Source organism: Rutidosis leptorrhynchoides, chromosome 2 (assembly GCF_046630445.1).
Source record: "Rutidosis leptorrhynchoides isolate AG116_Rl617_1_P2 chromosome 2, CSIRO_AGI_Rlap_v1, whole genome shotgun sequence".
NCBI lineage: Eukaryota > Viridiplantae > Streptophyta > Magnoliopsida > Asterales > Asteraceae > Rutidosis > Rutidosis leptorrhynchoides.
The window spans coordinates 692,426,258-692,444,831 of record NC_092334.1 but is presented as its reverse complement, the minus strand read 5'-3'; the positions used below and the strand labels follow the sequence as shown (position 1 = coordinate 692,444,831).

The 18,574-nt window shown below is 32.8% G+C and overlaps 1 protein-coding gene, 2 non-coding genes and 1 pseudogene across 3 annotated transcripts; 2 read left to right on the top strand and 2 right to left on the bottom strand.

Annotated features, from left to right (window-relative positions):
• The first annotated feature begins 242 nt into the window (after positions 1-242).
• On the top strand, positions 243-360 carry LOC139895481 (U5 spliceosomal RNA). The gene has a single exon (XR_011775921.1). It is a non-coding gene; the product is annotated as a U5 spliceosomal RNA (small nuclear RNA).
• Positions 361-4,531: 4,171 nt separating this feature from the next.
• LOC139895482 (U5 spliceosomal RNA) lies at positions 4,532-4,649 on the top strand. The gene has a single exon (XR_011775922.1). It is a non-coding gene; the product is annotated as a U5 spliceosomal RNA (small nuclear RNA).
• Positions 4,650-11,723: 7,074 nt separating this feature from the next.
• On the bottom strand, positions 11,724-13,334 carry LOC139890373 (vignain-like). The gene is made up of 4 exons (XM_071873260.1): positions 12,896-13,334; positions 12,342-12,574; positions 12,073-12,210; positions 11,724-11,963 (listed from the first exon to the last, which is right to left on the bottom strand). The coding sequence occupies exons 1-4, from the start codon at positions 13,332-13,334 to the stop codon at positions 11,724-11,726; spliced, it is 1,050 nt and encodes a 349-aa protein (XP_071729361.1).
• Positions 13,335-13,638: 304 nt separating this feature from the next.
• LOC139890372 (lysine-specific demethylase REF6-like) lies at positions 13,639-16,150 on the bottom strand (annotated as a pseudogene).
• Positions 16,151-18,574: the final 2,424 nt, after the last annotated feature.

The following is an 18,574-nucleotide window of genomic DNA, read 5'->3' as shown; positions in this document are numbered from 1 at the left end:
ACAGAGTCAGGTAGTAGTAGTATAGGAAATAAACAACTCATAAAGTGTTTGTTGGTAGTTATAAAAGCTACAAATGAATTATAATGATACAAAAGTTGCACAGCTAAATTAAATACTTAATGGAACACAGGTGAAAGAAGGTTTTTAGGTTTAGTTGTAGTCCCACATTGGCTGGGCAGTAGAAGCTGAGTGTATGGAAATTGCTATATAACGGAGCCAATTGGTAACATTCAAAAGCACGCAGCCAGGCAATGAGCACAAAGCGAACTATTCTTTCGCCTTTTACTAAAGAATACTGTGTGCTCATTTCATTCACTGGCATACGCCTATTTTTGTAGAGTCTCTTCTTAACTGAAGAGCTCCAACCAATCTTACAAGTTTAAACTTTTTATTGTATTTATTTTTTTACATATTAGCTTTAGCTGTGAATCTTCTACAGTTGAGCATGAGTTGATTTGGGTTGGTTTGGTTAAAACTAAAACCTAAACAATAAAGTTAATTTTTTTAAATATAAAAAACATTTCTGTTTATGTCTTTGTGCCTAGACCATTAACCCAAGTTCATAACATACATCAAATATTAGCCTGATTATGTGATTATCTTGGAAGTCCAACTAAACAATGAGCCTTGTTATATACGAGTACTTTCCAATCAATAAGTCAAATATAAGTTATATTCAGCAAAAATATATGATTAGATGATAAATGATACACATAATGAGCTTCTAAAACTTTTATCAACAAGTTTATCACATCTATTTAAGTTTATAATATAGTGTACATGGTTCACTTTGATTATTTTCGCCAACTTTCTACAGGAAATAAAAAAATTGAATTATCAAACCCCCAAAATTATTTTTTTTTTTTTTTTTTTTTTTTTTTTTTTTTTTTTTTTTTTTTATGGGCAAAAGTCAAACCGTCTTCGGTTAGTTTTTCATTCCCGAGTTTGATGTTTTGGTTTCAGTTTGTTTTTTTGACATCTTTGTAGCAGCTATGTGACTAATGGATTATTGTATTTTCTTGCCTTGTTCGACTTCTCTATTAGAGAATATGCTCGATTCCTTGTCTTGTAGGGTAGTTCTTTTCGTTAGACCATTAGTTGTGATAAGTAACATACAACTTAATATGATAAACGAGTTTGCAGAAAGTTTTAGATAAGTCACTTACCTTTCAACTATATGTATATTTTTCACTTAAAATAGCTGGAAATGACCTACATATCTGTGGCTTAAAGTGTTTGTTGGTAGTTCGAAACGCTACAAATGAATATGAATCTATAGTTTCTATTAAAATGCTAAAATGATGATGTTATTAATAGGCTAATTCCTTTGTTAAGAAAAAAAATAAAAATAAAAAGAAAAAAATCTAAACCTCTAAGCTGATGTCATAAATCTATTTATTTTACAATTAAAATAAATTAATATTAATAATTATATTATACGAACTATGTGATGAGGTCGTATTCAGCTGTTAGGATTACAAAAAATAAAATAAATAACTCTCCTCTTATTTCTCCCTAAATCGTCGTCCACATAAACGATGGAGATGTACATACGTGATCAGGTTATGTGCTTTAAAATCGGGCTAAATTCATCTAAGGTTCAGATATACGTGCAATACGCGCAAAAGTAATCGATTTCTAAGGTTCGACGATATATCATTTATATTTAGGGTAATATCCGCATCAGTTTGGTAATCGGTTAATATCGACATCAGGTTAGCAATCAATTTTTGTATATGAATATGAAATCATTTAGTAATTTTGAAGTATAAAGGTTAGCAATCGATTTCTGTATATAGGTTAGTAATTTTTGTATATAGGTTAGCAATCGATTTCTGATGATTCTTCTATGTTTTTTTTAAGTTATGTTCTTGCATTTTTACAGGATGTTGAAGAATGATTTTGATGCTGAAATACTACCTAAATCGAGAACCCAGGTTGGTATGTGTTATTTACTGAACCTTCTTATTAGGAACTTACGATTGGAAGACAATAAAATCAGGGTAAAGGGGAAGCTGACTACAGGCAAGCACCTTTTTTTATATGTATGTATTGATTAATATCTTTCTTTAGTTTGTTCTTATTGTTCTGATGTACAAATGTACATACGTGATCAGGGTATGTGCTTTAAAATTACAATCCCTTTTGCTTTGAAATTCTAATTGTACTCGAACTACAATTGAAAGTTATAACTTCTCAGTCATTGCAAGTTATAGAGATCAATGCTTACTTACAAAGAAACCCGTGATGATGAACTGCATCTGAAGCTCTTTATGCAGTTTTACATACTGGACTAGGTATGTAGTCCACAAACCATACCTTTCTGATTGAAAACTAAATTATTTATTGTTTAACAAATACTTCATTAAATATGTTATAATACACTTGATAGTGCTATGATAACTAAGGTTCAATCTTTTTACACTATTATATTGATCAATGCTATGAAGTTCTATTAGAGTTATTTTCTGTTTGTAGTAATTGTTTGAATTGGTTACTTAGTGAGATCTTACGGGGAATCCAAAATAAACTTTAATGCATTTGACTCTGTAGTTATCTTTGTCAAGGAAATGTGTCAGATTGTGGAGGGTAATACAAGTCATGTTATATTAGGTACATGAAGCAAACTACTTTTTAAGGCGATGTGGGTTAAAAAAAAAATGAAATGGGTTATAAGTTGCCCAAAATCAACTTTTAGGTTGTTAATGTAAAAATCACTTCTACTTGAATGGTTTAGTGATTTCATTTAGCTTCGTTGATTGGTTTTTCGTGTAGTTAATTCTGTAGCAAACAACATTAATGGTGTGGTGATGAAGTCTTGGCGCAGAAAGACACAAGGCCTTAATTGGGGCCAAAGTGTGAGCCTTTTTTATAGCTTTGAAAATAATGTGGGCATAGTAAACCATAGTTGATATTCATGTTATTAAATGTGCTCCTGGTGAAAAGGTTTTTGTTATTCTTTATTTGTTTATGTAAAGATCATGCTGTTTTGTGAGTGGGCTGCCTCTTTATAAGACACTTATTTTGACATTTTCTTTAGGATGTTCTTTATGATGCTAACATATATCCATGTGTTTGCAGATATTGGAATCATGTATTATTATGCTAATCATACGACTTGGGTCAGCTGATTTCATTAAGTCTAATTTAATACCTTGCAGATAGTTAGTACAAGCACAAGGACATCAAGTCTCTCTTCGGCCACCTCATTTCGTATGTAAGTTTTATGGTTTTGTATATAGTGGGAGTATATACCCATAAATTTTTTTAGCCATTGTTTACTTGTATCACATGTTCAAATTCATATGTATTTATTTTTTAATTTGCAATACAGTTTGTATGCTTTGTCAAGTTATGTAAACAGACCGTAGACCCATCAATCTCATCATTTAATTTGTCTATTTTTTCAATATCAAGAACGTTACGTAGAGATATAACAGCCTAACGTATTATGCTTAAGCGCATCGATATATGTTTTAGGCTGCATTCAATTACGTTGATCTTTGTTACTGCAGGTTATAAAAGAATCTGTTCCCCAGCTCAAGTATGTTGTAGGCTGCATTCGATTTTAGTTCATGCTCTTATAATCAATACGGTCCTAACTCCTAACTCATTGCTTAATACAATCCATTTATCACAGGGAGAAAGAAAAGGAAAAATAAATAAATCTTCAACAACTTAGATTATTTTGAGGTAAAAATTTTCTACTTTTTTCGTTATATCAAAATTCTCTCAAACATACACAAGTAAATCCCCTGAAAGTTGTGTTTATTCGTTTTCGTTGCAGTTCTTCATGCTCACGTCATCATCATCCTTCAAGGGAATCAATTCTCTGGTACCGTCTCATTTTAATAATGTAACTATTCGTCTACCAAAAAATAGGTTCGTACATTTTCAATCTATGTAATCATTGTTTGGTCATTTTAAATTATCTATGACGTTTTTTTTGCAGAGATTTTATCAGTTCAATAAATCATTTGTTAATTGGTTTGTGGAAATACAACATGCTTAATGCTTAATATTATAATTGTTAATCTTTTTGTCTATTTCTTAGCTTGCGATTTTTGTCTAATCCTTGACATGAGTTTTCTGTGCAAAGGTTTTATCTGTTCATGAATCCCCGTAAATATTTTTCAAACCGGTTTTTAAATTTAACAAAATGATTGGATGTGGATTGTTTAATATGCATTTTAGGTGTTTGATAAAATGTTCACCTGGCGAGTTTCTTAGTCGGACTCTGTGGTTCTACGGGTCATTAAACTAAATGACTTTAACATTTATGTTCACTTAATGCCTAAAACATATCATTAAACTGTTTCGTTTAAACGAACCCGTGATTCCACGGGTCATTTCACTAGTAATGATACAAAATTTGCACAACTAAATTAAATGCGGAGTAATTATTATTATTGGAACACAGGTAAAAGGGGTTTTTAAGTTTAGTTGGTGTCCCACATTGGCTGGGAAGTAGAAGCTGAGTGTTATGTATTTGTTATAAGAAAGAGCCATTTGGATTCAGCCAAAATCATGCAGCCAGGTAATGAGCACAAAGCGGACTATTCTTTCGCCTTTTACTAAAGAATACCGTGTGCTCGTTGCATTCATTGACATACGCCTATTTTTGTAGAGTCTCTTCTTAGTTGAAGAGCTCCAACAAATTCTAAGTTTAAAATTTTAAATTATATAGATTACATGTTTAGATCTTGAAAAAATTGTTTTGATTTTTTGTTTGTTAGCTACATATAAAGTTGTCACAAACAAATACAAATTATCAATATTCCCTCGTCCCAATTTAATTATTTCTAAACAAAAAACCTTTTTGTACTTAACAATTTTTTTTTTGTTACTTTTTACCTATCTTATTGATTGGAGAATAAATGAATTTAATTTCTTTTGTTTTGTCTATCTATAATAGTGGACAATTAGTTTGGAACAACTAAAGAATGAATGTCGGATAATAAATATGAGACGAAGGGAGTTTAATTTAAAACAAGTTTGAAAAGTGTTGGTTTTATTCTTAAATTGAAAGTAAGTTTGATAAGAATTTTTTTTTGTTTGGCGAAAAAACAGAAAACTTCATTAAAACGAGGAAACTTCAACAAAATTTGAAGCCCAAATAACGTACAACCAAAGTCAACCGAGCTTAAAACAAGAACTAAAAACCAACCAAGATCGCATCTAAACAAAAGATCTAAACAACAAACGATTTATTTTAACAATGAATGATTAAGAATAATAAGTTTGTAATTTGGAAAGCTTAATGATATTCATTATTTAATATTTTTTTATTTTTTATTTTATTTTATTTATTTATTATTATTTTTTTTTTTTTTGCATTCAACAATTATTTTGAAACACGTATAATAGTAAGGTGTGTAATTAATAAACACGTAGGTTGTGAGCTCTCATTCGGTTCGTGTAAAGTTGAACTTGGACGTTTTCGACATGTATTTTGTTATTGGGGCTTCATCTTTTGGATGAAGTTTTCCCGATCGTTTAATGTTCTTAGTTTGTTTTTCGCAAAAAAAGATTTTATATACCTTTCAATTAAAATTCAAAATATTACAACACATTCCAATAAAAATAGCTGTAGATGATAAACATAATGAAAACGTCTAAAACTTTATCAACAAGTATATCATATTATACATATACATACTTTATGAGCCCGTGCGTTGCACGGCATTTGTATAAATTAGTAGTGGATAATGTTAATATTAATACTTATCAAATGTATAATACAATTACAATAAAAAGTTATTTATTACTGATAACATTTGTATCGAAAATATTAGTATTGAATACTAACGCATAGATTATGAGTCCGTCTGTTGGAATTATTTTAACTTTAATTGACAAATAATCGATAAAACACCAAACATGAACCCCTAAAAAGTTTTTTTTTTTTTTTTACCCATCTTTAATTGTATGCTCCATATGTTTTTAGTACAAACTAATTTCATTATGTCAATCTCAAATGAAACAGAGCAGACATACATAAAAATATCTGTAAGGATTATCACTACTAGAAAATCTGGAATTAGCTACGGATTTTTGACGGCATATAAATCCGTCCCTAAATACCGACGGATTTTCGACTACTTTCCAACGAATTCAAAAATAATAAATTTAACATACAATTGCGACGGATTAGCGACGGATTAACTACGACAAATCATCTGTCGGTAATCTATCCCTAAATATAACATTTGCGACAGATTACCGACGGATTAGCTATGCCCAGAAATCTGTCCCTAATCCGTCGGCAATTAGGGTCGGATTTGTGATGGATTTTTTATAATTGAGATTCTATCGAGTTTACGAGCACGAATGAACACGTATAAGTACCAAAATGTCTTAGAATACACTTTTACCATCAAATATAACATATATTCATCAATATACTATACGTTTTTTCGGATATATACATTTGATATAATGTATTCATATATAAATTCAATAATGGTTGATAGCGAATATATGTATACTCGTACGTGTGTTTGCATTTATACACTAATTAGTATTTTTAAAATGTTTATTAACTAATATAGATGTAATCATGAATGAGTGTCTATACGTTTTCATCTAAATCGTAATTTTATAAAATATATAAATATATGGCCGTCCCTAATCCGTCGGTAATTAGCGATGGATTTGGGACGGATGTTTGTTAAAATTGAGATTTTATCGAGTTTACGAGCACGAGTGAACACGCAAAACTTACCAAAATGTCTTAGAATACACTTTTACCATCAAATATAACATATATTCATCAGTATACTATACGTTTGTCGGATATATACATTTGATATAGTGTATTCATATATAACTTCAATAATCGTTGATAGCGAATATATGTATATTTGTACGTGTGTTTGCATTTACACACTAATTAGTATTTTTAAAATGTTTATTAACTAATATAGATGCAATCATGAATGAGTGTCTATACGTTTTCATCTAAATCGTATTTTTAAAAAATATATAAATATATGGCCGTCCTTAATCCGTCGGTAATTAGCGACGGATTTAGGACGGACGTTTGTTATAATTGAGATTTTATCAAGTTTACGAGCATGAGTGAACACGTATAAGTACCAGAATGTCTTAGAATACACTTTTACCATCAAATATAACATATATTCATCAATATACTATACGTTTGTCGGATATATACATTTGATATAGTGTATTCATATATAAGTTCAATAATCGTTGATAGCTAATATATGTAAATTTGTACGTGTGTTTGCATTTACACACTAATTAGTATTTTTAAAATGTTTATTAACTAATATAGATGCAATCATGAATGAATGTCTATACGTTTCATCTAAATCGTAATTTTAAAAAATATATAAATATATGGCCGTCCCTAATCCATCGGTAATTAGCGACAGATTTGGGACGGACGTTTGTTATAATGGAGATTTTATCGCATCACATACAAAAAAAGGGACGATAGTTGAGGGGGATGGTAGCTCTTCATCTAATGCCTTGATAGATGATAGGGCACGCGAGGCTGTAGTAAGTTCTCTTTGTCTAATTGTAGATTTTTTTGTGTATATATTTACGATTATATGAAAAGATAATGTTTAATGATAATTTTGTTCAAATTTATATATAATAGGAACATCTATCAGAATATATGATTGAGAGATATGGCACGGATGTTTCCACTCACCCAAAGCATGATCACGAGTTGTGGGAAAAGGCTACTGGCGTATGGAGGAAAGGGAGAGCATATTGTTCTGGTTCATCTTCTGATCCAAGTTTCGTACTGACGGGCACACCTGCTGATAGCGGGAACTTGTATGCTCAAACTCGGTTTGAAGAGGTATGTATCTTTCTCTTTAACTTATGTTTTTTTTTCCTTCACAAAATCTCGCTGCTGCAACTAAAATAGCCATCCAATCTACTGTAATTATTCGCATTCAGATTTGCTGTAAGTTCTGTTAATTTGCTGCTGTAACTTGTGTTAATTTGCTGCTGTAACTTGTGTTAATTTGCTGTTGTAAGTAGTGTTAATCTACTCCTTTAAGTAGTGTTAATCTGCTCCTAACTTGTGATAATGTGCTGTAACTTGTGTCACTTTTGTTAGTTTTTTTCCTTTCATTTGCTGATATTTGGTGTAATGTAGGGATAAGAAGTGGTCCTATTTATATGCATCATCAGATAGATTAACCACTGTAACTCAAACCTTACTCATGATGAACAAATATAGATGAACATATATAGATAATGATGTACACAGAACAGGATATAAATAGATTAGATATTGATAAATGATAGATGTTAGTCCTATTTTTATGCATGAAAACTTTTTTGCCTATGGAATTTTTGATGTAATGGTCATATTTACATTTTTACAGAGCGGGTCACCCATGATGACATTCACATAATGTTTGCATATTTTTCATATTAGTTCAATTATCATCCATTTTTTTCTTCAAGTGCATCTTTCTTGACCAATCAAAGTGTAGTTTTATCTTTTATTTATAACTTTGTATTACTTTTTTGCAGGTAGAAAAAGTGAAAGAAACAATGGAGAAGATGCGTGAAGAACATGAGAAAACAAGAAGCGAGATGGAAGAACGTGAGGAGCGTCTTCGAAAGGAAGTTGAGGATAGTAAAGCTGCGACGGAAGCAGTTAGGAGAGAAATGAATGAAATGAATGAGAAGTGGGCTGAAATTTTGAAGCGTCTACCAAACCCCGATGCTTGAAATACTTATCTAATCCTTGAATTTGTCTACTTGGTTTTGTTGTTTGTAAGCGTTAAGTTGTTTAGGTATCCTACTTTGTTTTTGGGTAAGCAATGTGAATTACTTTGATATTTATGATGCTTAATGAAAGAACTTCTTTTTAGGAAATTTTGATTTAATGTGCAGCTTATAAAATTTAATAAAATAGGCAGGATCCTGGAAAATGCAATTTTTAGGAAAAAACTCTAAATGAAATAATAAAATTAGCGACAGATTGGTGACAGAAATTCCGTCGGAAACTTTCCTAGAGGGCCGTCTAAAATCCGTCGGTAAAATCCGTCGGTAATCCATTGGTAAAAGGATGTCCCAAATCCGTCGTAAACTATACCGTCACTAATCCGTCCCAAACGTCCGTCGGAAATCCATCGGTACATGGGGCCGTCGGTAAATTAGCCGTCCCAAATCTGTCGGTAAAACTCAACGCAAATCCGAAAGAAATCCGTTGCAACAAATGCCGTCGAGAATCTGTCGCTAAAAATAGGGGCTGTCCCAAAATCCGTCGGTAAATATTACCGAGGGCGATTTTAGGGTCCGCTCGAATCTGTCGGAAATCCGTCGGAAAAGGCTGTTTGAGATGGATTACCGACAGATTGTGCCGTCGGTAATGCTCAGTTTTTTAGTAGTGTATCAAATAACTATTTTAAATTTAATTGACAAATTTGAGCCCGTGCGTTTACATAATATTCTACAAATATTATATTAACATATTTTTTAAATTTAAGCCATTTTGGAGATGATTTTTGGGAGTTTTAGGGATCTTTTCAAGGCTCTTAATATCGTTCTAACATCACGGATTCAAAAATCAAAGGAGGACCATTCAAGAGTTTTATTAGGTTGATTCTTGTCTTTTTCATTATGAACTGTTGTTGTTCTGTGATTGTTTTCATTGTTTTGAACATGATTTGTAGTTAGATTAAATATGTTTATCCATGCTAGATACTAAAGATGTTTGACTGATTTATAATTTAGGATTTAATTGTTTATGCAATAATTTAATGTCAAAATAAAACAGTGATTCTTGATTTAATGTTATTTATCCAATTTAATTGGTTACTATGTTGAGAAGCTTAAATTGACAACTTGAGGCTTTGAATATGTGATTTTTAAATTCTTAGACAAGTACTAGGGATTGAATGTTGACTACTCTAGCAAAGAGGACGAGTTAAGTTAAATAAAGAGTAGGCGGGGGTGCATTGTATATGATGACCAATCAACATAATTAGTGGTGACTGTGACCGTAAGACATCACATTCTAGATCATTAAGTTAGTTGATGAAATTTTCCTATTGCAATTAGATTGTCTTTCTGATAGTTGTGCCTACTGGTACATGTACAACTGTTTAGGTGGTCAGTTATTAGGCTTATTTCTGAAATTTTTAGGGAGTCCGAGAATTCACACATGATAATTTATTAACCTAACTCTTTTTAAATATCCAACATCTAAAATGAATAACGCCTAGATAAGCATATCTGTTTTACTATGATATTTTCTCCTATTTATTTTGCTTGTTTATTACTTTAACTTATTTTTATTAGAGTTAATTACACTATGGTCCATGTGTTCTTGGTTAAATTACGTCGCTAGTCCCTAACTTTTAAAAATTATATGCTTCGTCCCTGTGGTTTTAAGTTCAAATGGCGGTGGTCCATATGGTCTTGATTAAATTACGCCGCTAGTCCCTAACTCTTGAAAATTATATGCTTCGTCCCTGTGGTTTTAAGTCCAAACGGCGGTGGTCTATGTGGTCTTGTAGTAAATGTGTTTTTTATTTCTTTTAAATTATCTTCTCAAAAATTGAAGACCTAGTAATCTAGCATTAGTAAATATGCCCTAGATACGGAGAAAAGAGATTTATATCCAAATTTTTGTAGAACTAAAGACTTGAAGTACTAAAAAGCTCTTTCCATTCGAAACATGAATATTCTATCTGTTTACACTGAAGTGTGTTATACTTCTGTAGATTATTTGTTTAATTATGAATGTTATATTATATATTATATGTCTCTTTGGACTGATACCATCTGACCGACCTGACCATTAAGAAGCCTTTTATCAAGCCACTAACTTGTGTTCTACAAAATACAATTCAAGTTATCAGATTAGTCACTATTACTAATCCCAGGCAGTTTCAATTGATGTAACAAGGGAATATTTTCTAATCCAAGGAGTATAATTTAACTTCGTTCTAAAATGTTGGTCCATTAATTTGCTTACATTCATTATATCTGTTAGGTTTGTTATTGCACTTTTGTTAATTACAATGTGGTCAGGAGGACTTATATACCTCATGAATGTTAGTACTATGTACATTAAGTATAAAAAAAATTGCAGTTGTGACCCGTATACCGAGTCTTCTTTTAGGTTTACCTTTTAGGTGGCGAGCCAGGAAAACTAATGACCATGATCCCTAGCATTAGTTTATATTATGTGATCATGTGATCATCACGTGTTTTCACGTGTTTGACGAAAGTTTAACAAAGGACTACCGCCGTTTGAACTTAAAATCACAGGGACGAAGCATATAATTTTTAAGAGTTAGGGACTATCGACGTAATTTAACCAAGATCAGAGGGACCACCTCCGTTTGGACTTAAAACCACAGGGACGAAGCATATAATTTTTAAGAGTTAGGGACTAGAGACGTAATTTAACCAAGATCACATGGACCATCAGTGTAATTAACTCTTTTTATTATTAAAATTCTTTTATTCTTTTATGGACATTCTGGTCTTTAAACAGAAAAACCCCCATATTATATTCCCCTTTCTGTTAGTTTTAGTTACACATTAGCTAGATCTTGAGTTACATACGTCATATTGTCTTTGAAACGATAACCCTGAACTTAATATACTATTACAAGATCGGGTGCAATTGTTTGTATTTTGTGTTTTAGTCAATATTTGAGTATTTTTTAGTCTATATAAATTTTATTACCTAATTTAACACATCAAAACACTTATTAGAGTTCTATATTTTTTGTATTAGCATCCTTATGCGGAATTGCACCATACTTATTAATGCCACATAATCCCTCTTTTGTTGGAGTTCCACGTTGCATGCGTATGTATCCTTTCTCTCCCCAAGCTTCACTCCATGAGTTCTTCACTATCCAATACTTCATTCCTTCTGGTGTCTCATCGTATCCAACAATCGTCATAGCGTGATTAGTATTCACACCACATGGTCCGGTGAAAACTCCCTGAAAGAAAGAAAAAAGAACACATTGAAATGAATGGATGAACAATATAATTCTCTGAAAATGGGCCTTTAATGGGTGATTGAAGTAGCTAGGGAAAGCTTAGTAATACCTGTTTATACAACACAAAATCTTGGCTACTAGCATCCATTCCAATAGATACAGGTTGGTGTGCAACTGATTTGTAAATACCTTCTTCAGTTCCATCTAGCCACTCTGATCCTGAGAGTGTCACCGAGTGATGGCCAAACTATATTGAAATTAAAAACAATAAAAAAGTTAACGTTTAATTAATAGATGTAACAAATTAAGACATGTGTATATACTTTATTTGGTTGGTATAATCGATGAAATTAATTAATTGTAAAATTAGTTTTGTACCTTGGATGCATCACATGTTCCTTTCTTAGCGGTGTATGGGTAGCTCTCATCTGTAGCTATGCCTCCATGCTCCTTGATGAATCTGAAGGCAGGTTCCCTCAGACCTCCATCACAGGCATTTGATTTAGTATCACAATCCATAAGTTGTTGTTCTGATAATCTTGTTAGTTGTCCAGTTACGATTGCATTTATTCCCTCGACTGCAGTGATAGCCGCAAATGCCCAACAACTTCCTGTAAACGAAATCATTGTTGGAACAAACTTAACAAAGGCTCTTTTATAACTCACTAATATAATTTAATTGAATTAAAGAAATAAGGCAGGTTCCATGAGATAGAACTATATTGTTGAGATAACCATCCACATATTTATCAAGTAATGTGGTTTAAAAGGTTATGTATGCAATTGAATACTAATAATTATAATAAATGTTTGTAAAAGAGCAAAGAATGTTGCAGAATCCATGTCTCATACGAAATGAGATGCACGTCTTAGGGCACAACGCATGGGATGCAATCGTAAATGTTTATATGGTTGATGACAAAAGGTGTTACCGCATCCGCCTTGATTTTCAACAGGGGTGACAGCGTTACGTTCCCTCCAATCAATCCTTTTAGGCAAATTTGTGGCATCTTTATGAGTGTAATTCAGGTTTGTCTTAAACGGTCCTTGGAGCGCCAAGTAATGGGAAGTCTTTGATTGATAAATGCTAGCGTGTTCGTGCACGGTATAGTCTGCAAACATGTTGAGATTCAATTTGTATGGCTTATTCATCTTGTTTGTTTCATGAACATGTTGAGCGTTGTGTCTGAACACGTTGAACCGCTCGATATTTCTTCTTCCCTCCACTTTATGGTGGCTTCGCCACCTACTATACAACGCACGCATTCCATCTTCCGATTCAAGTTCTTTCTCATCGTATTCAAAGCTTTCCGCAACACCTAAAATAAAAAATACGGAAAGTAAAAGTAGAATAAACTTGTTGAATTCCATTTTTTGTCGGATTTTTTTTGGAATTGTTGTTTAATTAGGAATTATGTGAGAAAGTTATGATCCAACCGCACATTTCTATGGTGGTTATACACCTAATGTAACCCATAATTAGGAAGTCCAAAAAAGGAATAGAAACAATACTCCATCTTTTGCGAATTACTCAATTTGATGGAATTAAAGGAACAACTCCAATGAAAGGTTTTCCCCTTTACAATGATTAACAAAAAAAGGAAAAAAACTGTACCTGTTTCTAACCAACATAAATTACAAAGGGTTGTACACTCTTTCCTAAAACCCTAAATCATCATTTCATTCTGTAAATTAAATCAAAAACAACAGTTTATAGTATAATCTTTCAATGTGTTGATATTACATTCCCTAAAATTATTTTTCTTTTTTACCCTTGTCGAATATGCTTCTTCACAGAATTCCCTGTTTTTCTTTTATGCCTGCTAAAATCAGACACAAACCTGAACGTCTGAGCACACCCATCCTCAGAGCAAACATAAGGCCGAGCCCCTGTGTGCACCCTAATATGCTCTGTTCGAGCCCATGTCCACTTAAAGATCATCTTACACCCTTTCCACAGACATTTAAGCGGACGATCGTCCATGTGTACACGTCTGTGCTGCACGAGATATTTGTGCGAAAAAAATTCTCTCCACATCCTCTAACTGGACAAATTTTCTTTTTGTTGAATCATTAGTTCTTGCATACTACCAAAACTCATATTACAACCTTCCATATTACAACCATATTCACCTTCATTTTCTTCACTTACTTTGAAAGCACAAACTTTCTTCCTTTTCCCGAAATCCTCGTGCTTCCTCAGTTTCGGTTTCGGTAATCACTTCTCCAAATTCTTTAGACGGTGGTTTTATTATTCTTTTTCTTAACCGTGATCTGGGCCCATCACAGGCACTTGACAGGGACCTTGACGGTGATTGTGGTGATGACGGCTCTACTTTTGGAAACTTGGTTCATACACTTGCTCGTCTACTTTCTATTAAGTTCTTCCGTTTCCTTACAATTTTGTTAAGGACCGTTTGGTTTGTTTTTAGTTCGTCTTTCATGTTTTACATTCGATAAAACTGAAACACTGTTGTCATCTTGTTCCGCATCGTCTCGTACTACTAAAAACGGATGACACTGATTTGACATCCAAACTTTTCCACACCATTTTTCCGCCACAATAATCTTTTTCTGCCTACCTGGCCTTTTATACATGTGTAAATGCCTCGTTTTTTAAGTGAACCCACTTTAACCTATTACCAAACTCACCCAACCCATTTAATTTTACACCTTTAAATATGAACCCTGTAAAATGACATATTCATAGTTCAGATGCTTTAAAATGTATTCTGAAAATGGCAATAAAAATTCATTTTACAAATTATCAACAGCATACCGGAAGAGGTTTTAGGATCCACAACACTTGCACCTTCATTAGAAGTGAATAACTTTGTTGCAGAAAGTAAATCACTAATGCCATCACAATCAGCTGATATAAAATATGTCCGAGCTGTTTCTGTTGGTCGAATAATTGCAACACATTCATAACACAAAATCCCACTAGCAACACATGAGAGTATACCAGGATCCGCCTTTTTATTATGTTCCCTAGCAATCAACGGGACTCCGTCATTGCTACTACAAAATGAATAATATTTTCTCATCTGTCTCTTGTCTGGAACGACATCAGCATCAGAATCCGAACTATGTGTGGACTTCAATCCATCAGCGTGAGTGTTTAAGACTTTAAACCGAAAGGAATCCGTTTGTCTATGAATTGTTCAGGAAGAACTACAATTGAAGATCCTTTTCCAAGAAAATGGAAAAGATGATTGTTTTGCATTATGTCTTGAACAAAAAAACCGTTTTACCAATTCTTCTCCCTCGACTTTCAACTTATCTTTTAACCCGGAACTACGAGGTTCAGGTTTAATGCTCCATGGTTCACTATAGTCACATGTGTAAAACAAGCTTCATGAGCTTTTATAAGAGGTGGCATATGGGCTGGTTGACTAAACGGTCAAAACGCGTTCAAACTAGAATTGATCATTTATAGTACGAACCAAAATGGGCAGGGTCAGGTTAATATGCTAACACTTTTATGGTTAATGTTTTTATTTGCTTATTACAGTACTTTTCAGTATATAACATGCCTCAAGTAGGATCACCAACCCAACATATTTACACAAGATTAAACTATATAAACAGCTGTTAGCCAGCTTGACCCATTTAGCTAAAGTTTTGATTTGGTCCGTTTGAGAGAAGAATGAACCCACACCATCCATATATTGTAGTAAATGGGTCGAAATTGCCACATCTAGCTTTTATCTATAACTTTTCATCAGAAATAGTGAGCCATCTGGGATTGGATAACAGACCTTGAAGATATTGATATTGCCAGATCATAAAGCAGCTGGGAGTGGGACACCATAGGAGCACAATTAATTGACACCTTACGAAATGCAGCATCTCGTGCAACTGCCAACCAGCCAGGTGTTGCAATATTAGCTGCCTCCCCACAGTTGAATCCTATTAATTAATACAAAAAAAATAGAATATTAATATAAATATTAATATATTATATAAATATTAATATAAATATAAATATAAATATAAATATTAATATAAATACAAATATTAAATATTAATTAATATATATATTAAATATAAATATTAATATAAGTGTGATTGTGATTGTTATCGTTTTGATTAGGCAGTTAGTGGAATCAGTCTAACTATCATATATATTATTACCAGTGTTGAGTAATGTGAAGAAATTGGATACGATAGGATAATTGTATCATGTTGAATGAATATTGTATGTTGTCGATTGCAGTGTAGATTTTTTATTAATAAAATAATACCTATACATACTACGGTAAACTTGCCAGAAAGAAAGTGTTAGGGGGTTGTGGTTGAACCAAAATGATGAATAAATTAAATTAAATTAAATATAAATACAATATATGCTGTTGCTTGTTGGCTCTGCAAACCTCCTACCTTTTGTTAGGTAATACGGAGTATATTTCTTTTGTTTTTAATAACAGAGTGACTCGATGGAGACCATCAAAAGCAGAGCAGCTGAAATTGAAAAGGCAATATTAGTTCTTGAAGAATCTCATGGCCTAAATTGTTGTCAAGTTTGGATTCCGCGCACTGTTAATTATGAGAATGAGGAGGGCATGGTCAAATTGGTCGGTGGTTATACGGATGGTTTCAAGGATTGTTATGAAGCGTGTGTCAAAATAGAAGACGGGTTGTGTGGACTCGCTATGAAGGCATATGAAACTTACAAAGCATACTTGTCCCGAAATGTTATTGCTAAAGGGGAGCTACACACATTGCTCCCTGCCACCACTTCTGAACCTGACTGCTGCTGTGTTGCCATATGCTTGATGAATATTGAAACTCGAGATCTTGATTATGCGTTTGAGTTTTTCTTCTCATCATCATCATCATCATTATATGACATCAAAAACAACCCTTGTACCTTCTTGGAGTCGCTCTTTTCAAAACTAGAGACTTGTTTGCCGAGTTTCAAATTTTCTTATGGTGCACAACTTGGTCTCGAGTTACTGGTCATGGATGCTGACAATCTTACAGAAAGTTTCAATATCTTAGCATCGAAACCGCAAAAAGAAAAAGAAGAAGAAGATTGTGCGGGCCGTCTATTGCGGAGATCAAAAAATGTATGTAACTGTTTTCTTCTTCTTATTTGTTGTTGTTATTTGGATTAGACAGTTAAAAGAGTTTATATATGTCCCTACTTTAAAAAAAAAAAAAACAAAAACAAAACAAAACAGGTTATGTTTGGGAATTGCATCAATCGCGCAAAAGTTGAAATTCAAGAAGCACTATCGATCCTAACTGAATCTCGTGGCCTAACTCTTTGTCAAATGTGGATGTACCCATACGTTAATAACGAGAATGAAAAGTGTGCGATCAAATTGGACAGTTATTGTTCTGCTGCTTTTAAGGATTATTATGATGCTTGTGTTAAAATACAAGACGGTGCAGGGAGGCTTGCTCTGAAGACACTTGTAACTAAACAACCATATTTCTCCAGAAATATTAATATTATAATTAAAAAGGAGCTACGTGCAATAATCACCATTCCTGATTCTTCTACCTGCTGTTTTTCCATATGCTTGAGAAGTATTTACACTGGAAATATTGATTTTGTTTTTGAGTTCTTCTTCTCTTTACATGATGAAAACAAGGACCCTTATGTCTTCTTGGACTCTCTCTTAGCAACACTAGAGACTTGTTTCCCAAATTTCAAGCTTTCTTCTGGTGCACAACTTGGTCGCCAGTTACAGGTTCTAGATGATGACAATCTTGCTGCAAATTTCGACTTCATAACATTCATAAAACAAGATGATTGTGATGATGATGGTGATGATTGCATGGAGGAAAATGGTAATCATTAGAATCCTTGTTTGCTTTTAGTTTCCATCCCGTATGTTATGTATATGTTTTATTTTATATATATTAATTAACAAATAAATAATGTCATGGATGTCAATGAATACAATAGGTACCTCTTTTGAAGCCATGGATGTGTCAGCCTCAGTGAAATTTGCAGATCTGAAGACGAAAATCTCTAAAAGGTTTAATCTGGTTTCCAGTGCATACAGGCTCAGCTACTTAGTTAATAGGGGGGTGGGGGGTCCATTGGATACTTATGGATCAAGCTAGAAGGTGATGATTTCCAGCCGTATCTTCTAGATGTTTCCATTCTAGCCGTAATCTAGATTTTTCTAGATATTCAAAGAAGCCGGTGTTTGACAACTCATATGGAAGTTGATGTTCTGCGAGGTGTATATAAAATAGCTTATATTTTACAAGGAAATACTATTAAATACGATACAATTTTACTCAAGATATTTATTTATTTATTGAATGGATATACTTAAACCTTGCTACAACACTTATAGGCAGTGTACCTAATCGTACAGTAGTGTAGTTTTTAGTAAGTCCGGTTCGTTCCACGGGGAATCTTTTTCACAAAGCTTAACGCTATATTAGTTTAAATTTATAAAAATACAAATATATATATAAGTAATATTATTATTATAAAGGGGGGTTTTTACCGTTTAATGACCGGTTTGTCAATTTTAAAACTTTAGTCGCAGTTAAAACAAAATGTAAAATATTAAATAAATAAAAGACTTAATTTAAAGCGTAAAGTAAATAACGATAATGAAATTGCGATAAATAAAAGTGCG

Bases quoted from the DNA above. Each gene is read 5' to 3' on its own strand.
- LOC139890373 (XM_071873260.1), bottom strand. From the start codon at position 13,334: ATGGAATTCAACAAGTTTATTCTACTTTTACTTTCCGTATTTTTTATT. The intron at 12,575-12,895 runs GTAACACCTTTT...TTTCGTTTACAG, and splicing joins TGAAAATCAAGGCGGATGCG to GAAGTTGTTGGGCATTTGCG. The intron at 11,964-12,072 runs GTATTACTAAGC...TCTTTCTTTCAG, and splicing joins ATTTTGTGTTGTATAAACAG to GGAGTTTTCACCGGACCATG.